Source organism: Ahaetulla prasina, chromosome 14, assembly GCF_028640845.1.
Source record: "Ahaetulla prasina isolate Xishuangbanna chromosome 14, ASM2864084v1, whole genome shotgun sequence".
Classification (NCBI taxonomy): Eukaryota; Metazoa; Chordata; class Lepidosauria; order Squamata; family Colubridae; genus Ahaetulla; species Ahaetulla prasina.
In genome coordinates, this window is record NC_080552.1 from 21,993,354 (window position 1) to 22,010,733 (window position 17,380).

The 17,380-nt window shown below is 44.6% G+C and overlaps 1 protein-coding gene across 3 annotated transcripts in view; it reads left to right on the forward strand.

The window, feature by feature from the left end:
- Nucleotides 1–17,380, forward strand: part of MAD1L1 (mitotic arrest deficient 1 like 1) — a 389,702-nt gene that overhangs the window by 130,170 nt on the left and 242,152 nt on the right. For all 3 annotated transcript variants that reach the window (XM_058157103.1, XM_058157104.1, XM_058157105.1), the window contains exon 12: nucleotides 9,193–9,333. In XM_058157103.1, the coding sequence (XP_058013086.1) occupies nucleotides 9,193–9,333 (141 nt within the window). The remainder of the gene's footprint in view (nucleotides 1–9,192; nucleotides 9,334–17,380) is intronic.

Genomic DNA, 17,380 nt, shown 5'->3' on the forward strand with positions numbered 1-17,380 from the left:
AGATTCTCCTTCACTTTTCAGCTTTGCTGGGTTTCGCTAACCGCTTAATGAAGCTACACTTCAGTGGTCTTTAAACACAGACCGGTGATGTCCGTCGGCTCCATTGTTAGAAAACGCTGCTTTAGAAGTTAAAAGGTAAAAATCTACCTGGCTGGTTATTTCGTATGAGCATTTTTGGGGCTAAACGCGCGACTGATCTTTATTGTCGTGGATCACACAAGCCAGCCATACAAATTAGTTGTAATTACCGAAGTTCTTTCTCCAGCCTAACAATTGGCAACTGGTCCAGTATTTGTCTAGGCATAATTGAAGTATTACTTGGACATTAGACACAATTAAAATCTTCTATCTGCCTGGTTAACTCTGCGCTGTTTAGCGCCCAGTTGCGAGAGCTGTTCATATGCAATTTTGGTCATGGATTGTGTATGTTCATCAGCAAAGTTGTGTATGCATGTCTAACAGATTTAGGTGCCAAGATGGAAGCCAATATGGTCTAGTGATGAAGGTAGCAGGCTGGAAAGTGGGAGATGGTGAGTTCTGCTCTCTCTTTAGCCATGAAAGCCAACTAGATGACTTTGGGCCAATCACCAGGAGACAGTGAGTTCTAGTCTTGATTTAGTCATGAAAACCAACTGGGTGACTTTGAGCCAATCACCAGGAGATGGTGAGTTCTAGTCCCGCCTTAGTCATTCCTGAAGCTTAATCATCAACATCTAGGGTTGTTTACTTCTAGAAGGCCTATTGCAAAAGGTACCCTGAAAGACGCAGGACAGTTGCGTGTCACAATTTTGTCCTCTTTCCCACCAAACTTTTGTTCCCGGTTCACTCAGCGTCTTGTGTGGCATCGGTACATCTTGAGCCATGTTCTCTGGTGAAGGAATCGGAAAAGATTTTAAATCTTGGGTTTCTTACATACAAGTGGCCGAAATGCACGATTTATTCAGAGAGGGGATTCAGATGTAGAAAGGGTAGGTTTTGTGATAAACGGTAATTTGTCGCTTGAACAAAAGCACACACAGTTGTCTTCACGGCCATCGGAAGATTCTTTAAGTAAATAACCATTGTTTTTTTCTTTCTTTTAACCAAGCGAGGACCACCCTGGCGAAGTCTCCATGGATTTTAACTAACCCTTCCTCCCATTTTTTTTTTTCCCATTTTTTAAAAACTGCAGTGGATTTGCAGCTCTGCCTCTGAGACCTTAAAAGTCATACGGGCCATTTGGGGAGGGAGGCTGAGAAACGAAATAAGAAATTCTGAAGTGGTTGGCCGTGAACTTCAAGAGGGAAACATTGTTAGGTATATTTAACATTTAAGGGAACCTTTCAGAGAATTTGATCCACATCAGATCAGAAACTGCACTGCGTTTCATTCTTGGGAAACGTCAGATAAACCAGAATCCTCATTCAGAGGGTTGGCTGGCAAGAAAAGCTTTTGTGCGCGCATAAATGTCAGATGGCGCGTTGATTTTTTCCCCCCTTTTTTGCAAGAGAAGAATAGATATGAAACTCGGATTTTCAACTGCTACACATATTTTGGGTTAGACTATTTCACCGTGCAAAATCCTTCTAGGTGAAGATTTTCTTGTTCCCCCTTTCCCAGCTATAGGTAGTCCTTGTCTTACGAACACAGTGGAGGCCAACATTTATGTTCCTAAGAGAGACAGTTAGTTATTCAGTGAGTTTCGCCCCGTTTTACGACTTTCCTTGCCACCGTTGTTAAGAGGATTTCTGCCGTCGTTACTTTAGTAACATGGCTGTTAAGCGAATCCGGCTTCCCCATCGACTTGGCTTGTCAGAAGGTCACAAAAGGGGATCACATGATCCCGGGACCACTGCAACTGTCATAAGTACAAGCCAGTTGCCAAGCGTTTGAATTTTGATCACGTGACCCTGGGGATGCCGCAGCGGTCATCAGCATGAGAAACAGTCATATATTTTTTTAGCGCTGTTGTAACTTCATACGGGTCACTAGCTGTACGTCGAGAACTATTTGCACACACACAAAATTGCAAGCAGCCTCACCCAATCGCAATTCATCGAAATCTGCAGACGAAAGACCTTTTCTAACACAAGACTGGTTTCCCCTCGTTGGTTTCCTACTTTTGCAAGAGTTGCGTTCAGCACACTTTGGAATGGAGTGTTGTTGTTGTTGTTTTAAAAAAATATTTACTTTAAAAAAAGGGCCTAGATAAGCAACTTTATTAGATTCCGTTTCTTATAAAATGTACTTTTTTTTTGCAGCTTCTGCCCCCACCCTTCAAAAAATGAGTTTTGAGCCGTGAGTCATTCCATTTTGGAGCAGTTCTAATCAAAGGTCTTTCTCATTTAATCGCTGGAGGCCACGAATATTTTTATTTTTTTTTGCTTTGGCGGAACGCCAGTCTTACACCCCAGAAGTTTGCCCCTTTCGGCATTCACTCCCACAAGTTCACTTCCTCATCTCCTTATACCTGTTTTTCTAGGAAACAGCTATTTTCCCACCTTCCCTATCTTCATTTGGACAGGCTCTCTGCTTTGTACAAGGAGCCCTCCTTCTGTCCTCCGTAATCGGGGAGCAGAGAACGGTTGCCTCTGGAGGAGAGTAAAATTTATTTATTTAATTTGTCAAACATGTACAAGATAGCAGGCATGAATATAAACATGGACATGAATGAAGGAAATGAATACAGATAAATGACAGTAGGACAGGGACGGTAGGCACACTGGTGCGCTTCTGCATGCCCCTTTTACGGACCTCTTAGGAATGGGGTGAAGTCCACAGTAGACAGTTTAAGGCTGAAGCTCTGAGGGTTTGAGGATGTAACAATGGAGTTGGGTAGAGCATTCCAGGCATTGACCATTCTGTTACTGAAGTCGTATTTTCTGCAATCGAGTTTGGAGCGGTTGACTTTGGGTTTGTATCGATTGTTTGCTTGTGTATTATTGCAGTTGAAGCTGAAGCATCATTGACAGGTAGTTCTAGGTTTTCCAATTCCAAAATTTCGAGCCTGGTGGCATAAGGTAATTCTGTTGTGAGCAGAGGAGTGGAATACTCTTCTCTTGAAACTCTTCTCTGGACTCGCTCAATCGTGTTAATGTCCGATATACAGTGTGGATTCCAGGCAGACGAGCTGTATTCAAGAATTGGCCTGGCAAAGGTTTTATGTAAAATAGCGAAAGAAATTTGACTGGCTCTGAAGAAAGCTGTTCTCACACGGTCATCCAGATGTTCAGAGTGGATTTAGCATTTTGGTCCACCTATTGAATCCTTCCCAAGAACCTGAGACAGGTTGATGTTTTGATGGGGTTAAGAGTCTCGTCCCAGGATGGAAGCTGTTTCGAGTTTAGCTGCCTTTTGCAATTGACTGTTGGGGATTTTGTCAATGCCGACGGTGCTGTGTGTGACCAAAGAATTTTGCAGGAATTTTAATGCATGGAGGTCGTAAATGCAATCGTGTAAAAATGTTAATTGCCAAACACATTTTGAGCTGAAATTAAATGGAGCTGCCTTCAGAAGGAAACCTATATATATATTTTTGCTTATATTCAGTGTATATGGAAGCCGGTGATGGTTTTATAGATTAAGTTAAATTTCCCCCGTTCTTTGCAACTGGCATCCAGAAATATCAAGATTCATTGCACTAATTTTTCTGAAAGCCGTTTTATGCTCAAGTTAAAAATACAGACGCTTTGCTAAAAATATTTCTTATCGTAGCTAAATATCTTAACTCATCCTGAGAGGCGATCCCCCCACCCGCTAAGTTTTCCAATAACGAGAACGATATATTAATCTTCTCCTTAAATCATTGCCAATTAATCAAAGTACAAGTTCAGTTTTCAGGAGCAAAACTGCTTCTGTGCTGTATTTTTAACACTTGGCTGAAAATATAATCATAGTTGTGTTTTCCAAGACCGCATTTTAGCCTGTTTCTTCGCTATCGTCAAAAAATGAATGAGCTGTAGGTTTGCTTTTAAATTAACAGCTGAAATTCACTCGGGTGGAAATAGAGCAAATTTAACTGTGACTAGAATTTGTCATTAAAAAGTTATTATGAAAGCAGACCAGTCTATGTTCTTTCTCTTCCGCCGTTAATGACAAAACAATTTCTCTAAAAAAAATAAAATAAAATAAATTTAATTTAATAGGAGAGAGGCTGTATTTTCAGTTGGAAAATAGTGCAAAAGGCATAATATAATAGAAGTGTAGTGAAGGCAGTCAGCTTAGAGATTTATGGGTCAATAAATAGACAATTACAGCTTGTTTATAAAAGGAAGAGTCCGGTTTTTTGACCTGCAAGCAACACAGAGACTCTAATAACGATAATTCTAGCATCTCACTTGAAACAATAAAAGTCAATAGGAAGATATAGGATTTCAATAAAATTATGACACTGTATAAACTTTCTCCCCGAAACAAGTTTTCCCCACAGGTATCCGACTGACTTTAGTTAGATTTGTAACTTTAATTTTGTTTCCATTGATTTTTGTGGACAACAACTAATTAGACACTCGGTGTCAAATAGCCCAGATCGTGGAAGAAACTATAAAAGCCAAACCAGAATAAGGGACAATATACTGGAAAAAGTCCAAACGAACTGTCTGAATAAGTATACAATTAATACGCGAATTTAGCAAATTTGTTTGCTACGTTTTCTGCTCTTTTGGGCTCCATTTTTGCAAAGAGAGAACGAACCTGAAGTGTCACTGAAATAAGAAGTCAAGAGTAGAGCTCTAGCTGATTTTTATCGTACTCTTTCTTTTCAATAGAAAAGGCAAAGCAATTAATAGAATTAATAGGAAATGCAAAGCAATTAATGCACATCGAGTCTCTCCTATTAGTTATCCTGGATGGGTTGTGTTAATTGTTGCTGATCTGTTTCATGCCAAGTTTGATCTATAGAATAACAGAGTTGGAAGGGACCTTGGGGGTCTTCTAGTCCATCCCCTGCTCAAGCAGGAGACCCTGTACTATTTCAGACAAATGGCTGTCCAGACTTTTCTTTAAAGCCTCCAGTGATGGAACACCCACAACTTCCCGAGGCAAGATGTTCCACTGGTTAATTCTTTTCACTGTCAGGAAATTCCTCCTTCGTTCTAGGTTGTTTCTTTCCTTGATGAGTTTCCACCCATTGCTTCTTGTCCTGCCCTCAGGTGCTTTGGAGAATATCATGACTCCCTCTTCTTTGGGGCAGCCCCTCAAATATTGGAAGATGCTATCATGTCACAGAGTTTATTTTCCTGGGCTCCAGGACCACCGCAGATGGGGGCTGCAGCCAAGAAATTAAAAGACGCTTGCTCCTGGGGAGGAAAGCCATGGCAAATTTAGACAGCATACTAAAAAGCAGAGACATCACCCTGCCAACAAAAGTGCGTATAGTCAAGGCTATGGTTTTCCCAGTTGCAATGCATGGCTGTGAAAGTTGGACCATAAGGAAGGCTGAGCACCAAAGAATTGAGGCCTTTGAACTCTGGTGCTGGAGAAGACTCCTGCGAGTCCCTTGGACTGCAAGGCCATCCAACCGGTCAGTCCTAGAGGGGATCAACCCTGACTGCTCTTTAGAAGGCCAGATCCTGAAGATGAAACTCAAATACTTTGGCCACCTAATGAGAAGGAAAGACTCCCTGGAGAAGAGCTGAATGCTGGGAACGATGGAGGGCAAAAGAAGAAGGGACGGCAGAGAACAAAGTGGCTGGATGGAGTCACTGAAGCAGTCGGTGTGAGCTTCAATGGATTCCAGAGGATGGTAGAGGACAGGAAGGCCTGGAGGAATGTTGTCCATGGGGGTCGCGATGGGTCAGACACGACTTCGCAACTAACAACAACAATCATGTCACCCTGATGTGTGAATGTTGGACCTTTTGAATCTGCTGCTCATTCCTGCAACCTTGAGCTTGTAGGATCATTTGGTGAGGTTGGGGTTGAAAGATGAAACTGATCCGACAGGACTTTCCATCACCGCCCCTCTTCATAATTCACATCTGAAGATGCTTTGGAGCCAAAGCGATGAGGCCAATTCCTCCGTTGGCAGAAGACAAAAGCCGTCCTTGCCCTCTTCTTCATCAGCTTGGCTTTCCTGCCTTGAATCATCAAGATCACATGATGTGTTAGTACCGTTTTATATACTGTTCGGTAAGGCCACGCTTGGAATACCGCATCCAGTTCTGGTCCCCATGCTTCATAAAAGATGTTGAGACTCTTCTGCAAGAAGCCTGGTTGGTCTGCTGGGCCACCACCAGCCTTTCCTACCCAACCTTGCTCTTGAGTGTTGTGAACACCTCTGTGATGTCTTTACCGGGAGATGCTTTCCGTTGGCTTTTCAGACCATCCTGAATTTATAGCCTCTTCCTCCTCAGATGAACAATTAGAAAGCACTTGAGGCTTGACAGCCAATTTTGAAGCCTGCTCGGGATCCAGATGGAAAAGCGGAGATCTGTTCACCAAAAGCTGAAGTGTAACCCTCCCTCCCTCCCTCCCCCATAATTCATTTCTTGGAGAGAGGCAGCTGAGTAAGCAAAATGCCTTGGCAACTCCCCCAGTCTAAGCGACTGTGACTTCCAGGAGCAGCAGTTCACGATGTTAGCTTAGCAAACACCAGCTAGATTCGGCCTCAATAATTCAGATGACAATCAGTAGGAAGAGGGAGTTCAGATCATAAGAGGACTTCCCTGGAGCTTGAGGGCAATACAAAGAGGACATTCTCAGCAGGCAGGAGCTTTGACTCAGATTAACAGAGTTGGAAGGGATCTTATAGGTCCTCTAGACCAACCCTCCCCCGCCACCCGCTGAAGCAGGAGACCTTACACCGTTTCTGACAAATGACAGTCCTATCTCTTCTTGAAAGCCTCCAGTGATGAAGTTCCCACAACTTCTGAAGGCAACTTCTCTTCCATGGGTTGACTGTTCTCATTGTCAGAAAATTTTTCCTTATTTCCAGGTTGAATCTCTCCTTGGTCAGTTTCCATCCATTGTTCCTTGTCTGGCTTTCAGGTCCCTTGGAAAACAGCTTGACCCCCTCCTCTCTGTGGCAGGCCCTCCAATATTGGAAGATGCTATCATATCCCCCTCTGGTCCTTCTCTTCACTAGACTAGCCAGGCCCAGTTCCTGCAACCATTCATCGTATGTTTTAGCCTCCAGTCCCCTAATCATTTTGGTTGCTCTTCTCTGCACTCTTTCTAGCGTTTCAACATCTTTTTTTATAGTGTGGTGACCAAAACTGGATGCAGGATTCTAGGTGTGGTCTTACTAGGGCTTTATAGAGTGGTATTAGTACCTCACTTAACCTTGATTGTATCCCTCTGTTAATGCATTGGCTTTTTTGGCTGCCTTATGGGAGAGGCCAATCATCTCTCTAATTCTAACCCTAAGGAGAAACTTACTGACAGTGAGAAGAAGTAATCTAGAAGTTGTTGGTGCTTCACCACGGGAGATTTACAAGAAGAGACTGGACAACCATTTGTGTGAGATGGTCTAGGGTTTGTGGCAAGAAAGGTGATAAAGCAGGACAAAATTCACTTAACAAATGTCTCACTTAGCAACAGAGATTTGGGGCTCAATTGTGATCATACGTCGAGGACTACCCATACAAGTTTTATTTATTTTTATTTATTATTTATTTATTATTCGAATTTATATACCGCCCTATCTCCCAAAGGACTCAGGGCGGTTCACAGGCATATAAAACATCAATATACAAATTAAAATAATCCTTAAAAAACTTATTCTAACGCCCAAATTATTAAAAATAAAAATATAAATATAAAATATAAATATTAAAATCAATTTAAAACCCCTCTAAATTTAAAATCTAAGCCAGTCCTGCACAGATGAATAAATGTGTCTTGAGCTCGCGACGGAAGGTTCGAAGGTCAGGAAGTTGACGGAGTCCTGGGGAGTTCGTTCCAGAGGTGGGAGCCCCACAGAGAAGGCCCTTCCTGGGCGCCGCCAAACGACACTGCCTAGCTGACGGCACCCTGAGGAGTCCCTCTGTGAGAGCGCACGGGTCGGTGAGAGGTATCTGGTCGCAGTAGGCGGTCCCAGATAACCCGGCCCTATGCCATGGAGCGCTTTAAAGGTGGTCACCAAAACCTTGAAGCGCACCCGAAGGCCACAGGTAGCCAGTGCAGCCTCGCAGGATGGTGTTATGCGGGAGCCACGAGGGCTCCTCTATCACCCGCAGCCGCATTCTGACTAACTGCAGCCTCCGGATGCCCTTCAAGGAAGCCCCATGGGGCTCAATTGTGATCGTACGTCGAGGACTACCCATACAAGTATATCGTATTTAGTATAAATTTTCAACGGAGATGGGTTCTCATTGCTTTTTTATTGTTTTATATTAGTGTCGTGTCCCACCCCCACTCCGACGAACGAGTCAAGGAAGTCCGTAACAAACTTGGCAACAAAGCCTTTGCAGCTTGCCAAGTTCCTTCGAGGTTTATCAGGGCAGCCAGGAGTCCAAGTTGTGACTTCAGCGATAGGGTCCGATATCAGCAAACTAGATAAGACTTTGCTTGAGTCAAGGTTGGAATGCCAAAAGCAGGTTCTTTATATAGGCTGTGGGGTGTGGGTCCATGACTCAGCATTTATCCAGGCCTTCCCCACCCTTCCTTCTGCTGGCGTCGCCTCTCAGATCTCCGGAAGCAAGGGTCCACCCACTTTGAATTGTTTTCAGCTGGATCTGCTGTCAGCATCTGGGAAGGGGACGGGTCAGAAGGAGTAGGCCCGGTTAATTCCACCACCTGGCTGGCTTCCTGCTCTGAAGGCTGAGCCAAAGGAACACACGCTGTATGAATGAGGTTTATCGGGCTTGTCCTTTCACTCCTTGAATCCTCTCCGGGCATGGGGCCAGGGCCGGGGGCTGGAGGCATGACAGGCCATTCATCTTCATTATCAGACTCCGAGTCTGATAAAAGGCCCGGCTGAGGAGAGGAGGGAGGACGAGTCACAACAATTAGGTTTTTATCTTTGTAAGCCTCTCAGAGTCACTGAGAATGAATTGGGCATCTTAAATTTTCTTAAATTAAAATAAATAAATAAATACATCGCTTCTTTCCTTTCCTTTTATCATAGTTGATGGGCGGTCAAAATGGAAAGACGTGGGAATAAAGCAGCAGGAAAACTGTCCAGTGGAGGAATGGAAGTGTTGCGCGTGTGTTCGACTTGTCCTTTGGGTTGCATCGAATGGAAACGTAACAGCTTCTTCCGCTTTTTCCCAGGCCCGTGACGGAATGAGATCCATCCTGGAATTCTACGACAGCGAGCTGAATCCATCGGAGCACTCACCACAGCTCAGCTTCCGCGTGCGAGAAGCCGAGGAGTTGGTGCAGAAGGTGGAAGCCCACTGCACCGAAATGGAGGTAACGGAACGCAAAAACATGTGGATGTGCCAATAAAGGAGAATATTTATAGCTCAGGGTTGACATGAGGGGTCCTTGGTGCTCTCTGAGCTTGCTTGTTTTCTTGGAGACGTTTCATGACCCAGCTGGGGAACATCATCAGCACTAGAAGGGAGTGGAGTTTTTGGAGAGGAAGAGCAGGAGAAAGAGGAGGAGGACTGTGGGGTCCTTGGTGCTCTCTGCGCTTGCTTCCAGATCTTTCATGATCCAAACTAGGGTAACATTATCAGTGCTAGAAGGGAGTTGGGTTTGTGAAGTGGGGGGAGGGGGAGAGGAGTAGTAGGAGGAGGACAACTGTGGGGTTCTTGGTGTTTCTCTGAGCTTGTTTGTTTTCTTGACAGATGTTTCATGACCCGACTAGGTAACTTCATCAGTGCTAGAAGGGAGCGGTGCTTGGAGGGAGGAGGAGGAGAAGTAAAAAGTGGAAGAGGAGAAAGAAAAGGATTATGGGGATCCTTGGGGGGTCTCCGAGCTTGGCTGTTTCCTTGCAGACGTTTCATGACCCAACTAGGTGACACCATCAGTTGTAGAAGGGAGCGGGGATTGTGGAATGGAGGAAAACCGTGGAGTCTTGGATGCTCTCTGAGCATGGTTGTTTTCTTGCAGGCATTTCATGACCCAAATAAGTAACATCATCAGTGCTAGAAGGGAGTGGAGTTACCTTCCCACCAAAGTGGTACCTGTTTATCTACTCGCATTTGCATGCTTTCAAACTGCTAGATGGGCAGGAGCTGAAGCAAGAACAGGAGCTCACCCTGTTGCGCAGAGCTCGGGTCTCAAATCCAAGACGTCGGCTCTCCAAGCTCAGCGTTTTTAACCGCCGAGGAGTCCAGGCTAATTCCCTGCTTGATCTCTCCTTCCGTCTGGGACAGTTGCTATCTAATATCAGGTCACCTGTTAAACTACCCTTTAAGGAGTATTTCTTCCCTTCCTGCTAAAATGGGCATCCAGGCACTGCTATCAACATAGAATTGTAGAATCATATAAGGAAATATAGAATCATATAGGGATGCAGTGGCTAAAACGCTGAGCTTGTTGCTCGAAAGGTCGGCTGTTCAGCAGTTCGAATCCCTAGCGCCGCGTAACGGGGTGAGCTCCCGTTACTTGTCCCAGCTTCTGCCAACCTAGCAGTTCGAAAGAAAGTAAAAAATGCAAGTAGAAAAGTAGGGATCACCTTTGGTGGGAAGGGAACAGCGTTCCGTGTGCCTTTGGCGTTGAGTCATGCCGGCCACATGACCACAGAGACGTCTTCGGACAGCGCTGGCTCTTCATGCACCGCCCCTTAGAGTCAGGAACAACTTGCACACATGTGCGGGGGAACCTTTTTATAGAATCCTCAGATTCTTTGTTGGCCAAGCACGATTAAACACGCAAGGAATTATTTGCAAGGATCAACCTAAAACAGATCTCTGGGAAGATTTGAGCTTCCTTCCCTTTAGAGCAGGGGTCTCCAACCTTGGCAACTTTAAGACTTGTGAACTTCAACTCCCAGAGTTCCTCAGCCAGCAACGCTTTGCTACTGAGGAACTCTGGGAGTTGAAGTCCCCAAGTCTTAAAGTTGCCAAGGTTGGAGACCCCTGCTTTAGACAGTCCCAGTTGAAAGCCATAAAATATTGATTGGATCCGTTATGGTCATAGCTTCTTCCCTTCCTCCTGTTTAAACTTGTCCCTGCTCCTCCATTCCTCATCGGTTCCATTTCTTTAGCTTTTCTTCCAAGGAAAACCTTCGGATAAATCAAACCAGAGAGGACAGCATCTCCTGGGAAGTTCTGCATTGGCTGCGAGGGAGGATTTATGACTTTGTCCTTTGCCTTGACCAGACTCTCGACTAGCTTCTGTGTCCATAAAATAGCCCTGATTTGCATGCATTAACCCAGCCTGCCTTTAGAAATTGAAATCATAGAATCACAGGGCTGGAAGAGGGACCTCAGAGGCCTTCTAGTCCAACCCCCTGCTCAAGGCAGGAGATCCATGTACCATCCGAGACAAATAGCAATAGCACTTAGACTTATACACTGCTTCACAGTGCTTTCCAGCCCTCTCTAAGCGGTTTACAGAGTCAGCCTCTTGTCCCCAACAATCTGGGTCCTCCTTTTACCCACCTCGGAAGGATGGAATGCTGAGTCGGCCTTCAGCTGGTGAGACTCGAACTGCCAAACTGCTGGCAGCCGGTGATCAGCAGAAGTAGCCTGCAGTACTGCACTTTAACCACTGCGCCACAGTGGCTCATGAGGATCGATCCACTCTGTTCTTGAGAATCTCCAGGCATGGAACATCTACAACTTCTGAAGGCAAGCCAGGCCACTGATTCGTTGCTGTCGAGAAATTTCTCCTTAATTCTAGATGACTGTTACTCTCTTAAAATTAGCATCTTCCCAGTTTCCAGTTTTTTTCCCCAAGAGGTGCGATATTGGTTAGTTGATGCCTACGCCCCTTCCCACCCCCCAATTATAGTGGGCTGCTGGCCTTCAAATCAATAATAGACTAACAGAGTTGGAAGGGACCTTGGAGGTCTTCTAGTCCAACCCCGTGCTTAGGCAGGAAACCCTACAGCACTTCAGACAAATGGTTGTCCGATCTCTTCTTAAAATCTTCCAGTGTTGGAGAATTCACAACTTCTGGAGGCAAGTTGTTCCACTGGTTAATTGTACTCATTGTCAGGAAAACTCTCCTTAGTTCTAAGTTGCTTTTCTCTTTGATTGGTTTCCACCCATTGCTTCTTGTCCTGCCCTTGGGTGCTTTGGAGAATAGCTTGACTCCCTCTTCTTTGGGGCAGCCCCTGAGATATTGGAACACTGCTATCGTGTCTCCCCTAGTCCTTCTTTTCATTAAACCAGACATGCCCAGTTCTTGCAACCGTTCTTCATATGTTTTAGCCTCCAGTCCCCTAATCATCTTTGTTGCTCTTCTCTGCACTCTTTCTAGAGTCTCAGCATCTTATTTACATCGTGGCGACCAAAACTGGATGCAGCATTCCAAGCGTGGCCTTACCGAGGCCTTATAAAGTGGTATTAACACTTCGCGTGATCTTGATTCTATCCTTCTATAATTAGCAGAATTTCTTCTGTCCATCCAGCACTTAGGTAGCATGGTTATAAAATTTAAGAACATTGCAGGAAGCAATATAATCCAAAAGTATATCAGCACAGGTTTAAAACAGCAGCAGAGTTTCTGCAGGAAGCTCCTGTTGAAATAAAATAGATTTTCTCCTGGAAGGGTTATTCCACCACTTTGAGAGGGGAGGGGGGAGCTTCTCCAATAAGACCCCGTCTTTTCTGCACCCCTTCCTCTTAACAGTCCAAATATAACTCTGGGATAGCCCCCCCCCTTTTCTAAATCCACATGGGCTTGACTGCTCAGATGGGTTTTTTTATATATATATCTTTGCAAGCAATTTAATTTGCTTTCCTTCCAGTGCATCAGAAATGAGCCTCTGTGGCTCAGACTGGTAAGACAGTCTGTTATTAACAGCAGCAGCTTGCAATTACTGCAGGTTCAAGCCCCACCAGGCCCAAGGTTGACTCAGCCTTCCATCCTTTATAAGGTAGGTAAAATGAGGACCCAGATTGTTGGGGGCAATAAGTTGACTTTGTCTATAATATACAAATGGATGAAGACTATTGCTTGACACAGTGTAAGCCGCCCTGAGTCTTCAGAGAAGGGCGGGATATAAATGCAAAAATAAAAATAAAAATAGGTAATTATAACTTTCCCTGCAAACCCCTCTTAAGCGTTGGAGGTGTCCTGTTGTTGTATTTTTACGCACAGCAACATGTAGAAGAGAATTAACCTGGGCAAGATCTATTGTTTCTTCCATAGCGGCTCTCCGTTGCTAATTAATTGGTCTGTTGTTGTTTTTCCCCCCTTTAATCTATGAATACAAATATGCCTTAAACGTAGGTTTAAAAACAGGACCGTGTTTAAATTCCATTGTGCTCTAGCTAGCATTGCAGTTCCCCTTAAAGAAGCCAGGAAACCAAGATTGTGGGTTTTCTCAAGATGGTGCTTCCTCTGTGTGTCTGTGTGTTTGTGTTTGTGTTTACGTGTGTGTGTGTGTTTGCATGTGCGCGTGCTAACTCCATTTCAGAAATAGGAAAAGCACTTTGGAAACCCCCTTAAGGAATTGAAGGCGGTGGAATGATGGAAGGTCTGGTGGGGGCCATTGAAGTTGCGCTATAAAGGCAATTTAATTAAAAATTATAGCACTGTGTGGCAAAGAAAGCAGGCTTCAGTCACCGTTTCTCTGGATACTGCTTAGCAGTTGCTTGTTTGAATTAAAACAGAGAAGCTTCTGAATTCCAAGGAATGAGGAGAAGGCCTTCAACCCAGAGGCCCAGCGTCTTTCTGGGTAGGTCAGGGGTCTCCAACCTTGGCAACTTTCAGACTCGTGGACTTCAATTCCCAGAATTTCCCCAGCCAGCATAAATAAAAAGAGTTCCTTGCGTATGCAAAACACTGCCACAACCAGGAAGGAAATAAGGCCTCTGCAATTACAGGTCATGGCATTACCTGTAATTGCAGATGTCTTTATTGCCTTCCTGGCTGTGGCAGCGTTTTGCATATTGAAAGAACTCTTTATTTATTTAGAGAATTTGCATGATGCCTTAATGGCTCAGAGCACTCAAGAAATACAATTAAAACCAGAGTGTGTTTTAAAGCAAACTGTAAACATTACTTAATAAAAACAGTACACTATATAAAAACGATGCATATTAAAACGGTTAAACCTAATTAAAAGGCCTGGGTAAACAAATAGGTTTTGAGCCCTCTTCTAAATTGGAGTATCTATCCAGATTTCCTCCTTAATCCAGACTCCCTAGTCCATTATCCATAGTCCTGTGTACTCCTCATTTTGGGTAGGTCCTCATTCCAGCCCCATTCACCAAGCCCATCATTCTTTGAACGTAACAGTTACAAGGCAGTGGTGAAATCTGAACCGGTTTACTACCGGTTCGCTAGCTGTGTATGTGCACTGCGCATGCCCAGTGCGCACCACATACCAAATGCAAGGTGCACATGTGCAGTGCACCCCAAAAGGAGGCATGGGGTAAGTAGAACAGGACGCGTGGGGTGGGTGAGCTGTGTGATCAGCTGGGGCGCGCAATTTTTTTTTTTTACTTTTAAAAGCATTTTTTTACAACCTATTCAGCCGAAGAGATTACTAAAAAAAATGCTTTTAAAAGTAAAAACAAAGGCTCTGACGATTGCATGGCTCAGCTGTGATCGTAAGAGCCTCTTTTTTTAATCATTTAAAAGCATTGTTTTAAAAGAAGCGGGGAAGCAGGTGACCAGGCATTGGGTGGGCATGGGTGGTGGGGTGGATAGGGATTTTTGCTACTGGTTCTCCAAATCACCCGCCGCCATCGCTACCGGATCGGGTGATCCAGTCTGAACCAGGAGCAATTCGCCCCTGTTAGAAGGCAACCTGAGATTTGACCATGATTATCCAGAAGATCAAAGGGGATACCAAAAAAGGAATGAGGGGGTCATCAGCAACCAATCAATTTCTACCAGGCCCTGATAATCTGCTCCTCCATCTCTCTGGGAGGTTTTTTCCAGAAAAGATTGGACAACCATTTGTCCCAGATGGAATAAGGACTCTCCCTTGGGCAGATGGGTGGACTAGAACAGAGGTCTCCAACCTTGGCCCAGGCGGACTTCAACTCCCAGCTTTGCTGGCTGAGGAACTCTGGGAGTTGAAGTCCACAACTCTTAAAAGAGCAAGTTTGCAGACCCCTGTGATAGGGGGTGTTGAAGTTGTTAAGAGGAGAGAAAGTGGCATGCCCCAGTCTTGAATTGATACCCTCTTATATTGTTCCAGGGTCCCACTGGAATTTTATCAAACCAAACCCTCTTTATTTTTTTTATTTTTTATTTTTAATAAAACAGAACAGAGAATTCATTACATCAAAAGAGAAGAAGAAAAGAATTAATACACAAAGCCACACTTCTCTTATATGTATTCATGTTGTGTTATTCAATTAAATGATTAACCAAGTTATTAACTTTTACGTTGCTTAACAAGAAGAGAACCATAAAAAAAATATTAATGAGTTATGTATATTCCACATTTCTAAATGGCTTTCCAAATGGATCCGCTGGGGGTAAAATGCTTGTTTAAGTATAATATAATCCCAGGTTCTGCTTCATACAGAACTCCCAATCGAAATGTGTCCAACAGATGACCGGGAGGTCTCTGTTACCAGATCTTATAAGAAATGATTCTTAACCATTCTTAGTGAATGATGCTTTGGTCAAATTGCTACTACCACTGAAGTGTTGTTTTTCTTCTCGTGGGAATTTGCCCTCCTGTCCTTTAAAATCTCTAGAGAAGACTTGATTCAGATTCAAGGATTCAGATCCTTGAAAAGGACTAGCAGATGCCTCCTCAATCGTCTCGAGATGTTTCTTCCTATATGTCTCTGGAGATTCTCAGTCCTCCAGGTCACGGTTGTCCAAGAGGTGCTTTTTTCAAGAGGCAACTGGACTTTCTGGATTTTCTTTGAAGACGTTTCACTTCTCATCCAAGAAACAGCAGCTCCTCCTCCTCCTCCTCTTACTCCCCTTCAGAGCTGAAGAAGCTTCTTCGATGAGAAGCGAAACATCTTCAAAGAAAAACTTTGGGATAAACCTTCTTGGTTCCTTCTCCTCCTCACCTGAGACGTAGCATCCATTCTCCTGACCTTGGTGGGCTTTGAAGGTCTTTTCATTTCCTCTAAAGCAGGGGTCCCCAAACCCCTTCAAGATTTGTGGACTTCAACTCCCAGAATTCCCCAGCCAGCTATGCTCTATGTCAGAGGTCTTCAAACTTGGCCGCTTTAAGACCTGTGGACTTCAACTCCCAGAATTCCCCAGCCAGCTATGCTCTATGTCAGAGGTCTTCAAACTTGGCCGCTTTAAGACCTGTGGACTTTAACTCCCAGAATTCCCCAGCCAGCATGGCTGGCTGGGGAATTCTGGGAGTTGAAGTCCGCAGGTCTTAAAGCGGCCAAGTTTGAAGACCTCTGCTCTAAAGCGTCCTTTAAAACATGGCATCCTCAGAACTAAACCCAGAAATGAACTTGAGGTCCACATCCATCCAGACTTTTATGCATTTCATCGACGCCACTCAACACCGCCGCCTTCTCTTCAGCCTCTGGCTCACGCGGCCGATTCCATCGGAAATCCTCTGTACATTGATTCTCTGGCCGGAGCCAAATTGCTTTCTCCAACCGCCCCTGATTTTTATTTGTATTTGAATTCAGGAGCTGGCTATGCACTGCTGTTGTGTTGGTTTTCTTTGTTCAACCCTCCCCGCCCCAACTTCCTGTCTCTTGGAGCCCACCCGCTGCCTTTGCAAAAGGGCAAGCTGGCCCAATTTCTCAGGCTGAAGGACGGATGTCCCCGGATTCTCTTTTCCGTTGCGGCGTTTTATCCTTTCCCGTTAAGTGAGCCATCTGGCTGGCTTAGGCCTGCCCGTTAATGAAACAACATTGAGGCTCCCGAAGTGTGGGTCACAGCGAAGGGACGCCTGTAAAAAAAATGTCTCGGCTATTGAAGGGGCCGTTCTCCCAGGAGGGAGGCTCGCCCGCGGGCTCGCTTTTAACACACGTTGTAAGCCAGGGCTTGCTGAGCAGATGGTTACCTCTTTGGGTAGACAGGTGACCATATGTTTAAATCTCTGTTAATGGAGTCTGTAATCGTAAAGTAAAAATAAAAAATAAAAAAACAAACACCTTGTGAGTTTAGCAGGCGCGGATGCCTTAACTTGGCTGGCTTCTGGTTCTGTTGTTTGTGAGCTTCCCAGTTTGGTCCTTTGACTCTCTCCCTCTCTCCCTCTCCCTCTCCTTTTCCCTCTTCCTCTTTCTCTCCCTTTTCCTTTCCGTTTTTGTTTCTCTCCCTCTCCCTCTCTCTCTTTCCCTTTCTCTCCCTTCCTTTCCCTCTCCCTTTCTCTCCCTTTCCCTTTCTGTTTTTGTTTCTCTCCCTCTCCCTTTCTCTCTTTCCCTCTTCCCCTTTCTCTCCCTCTCCT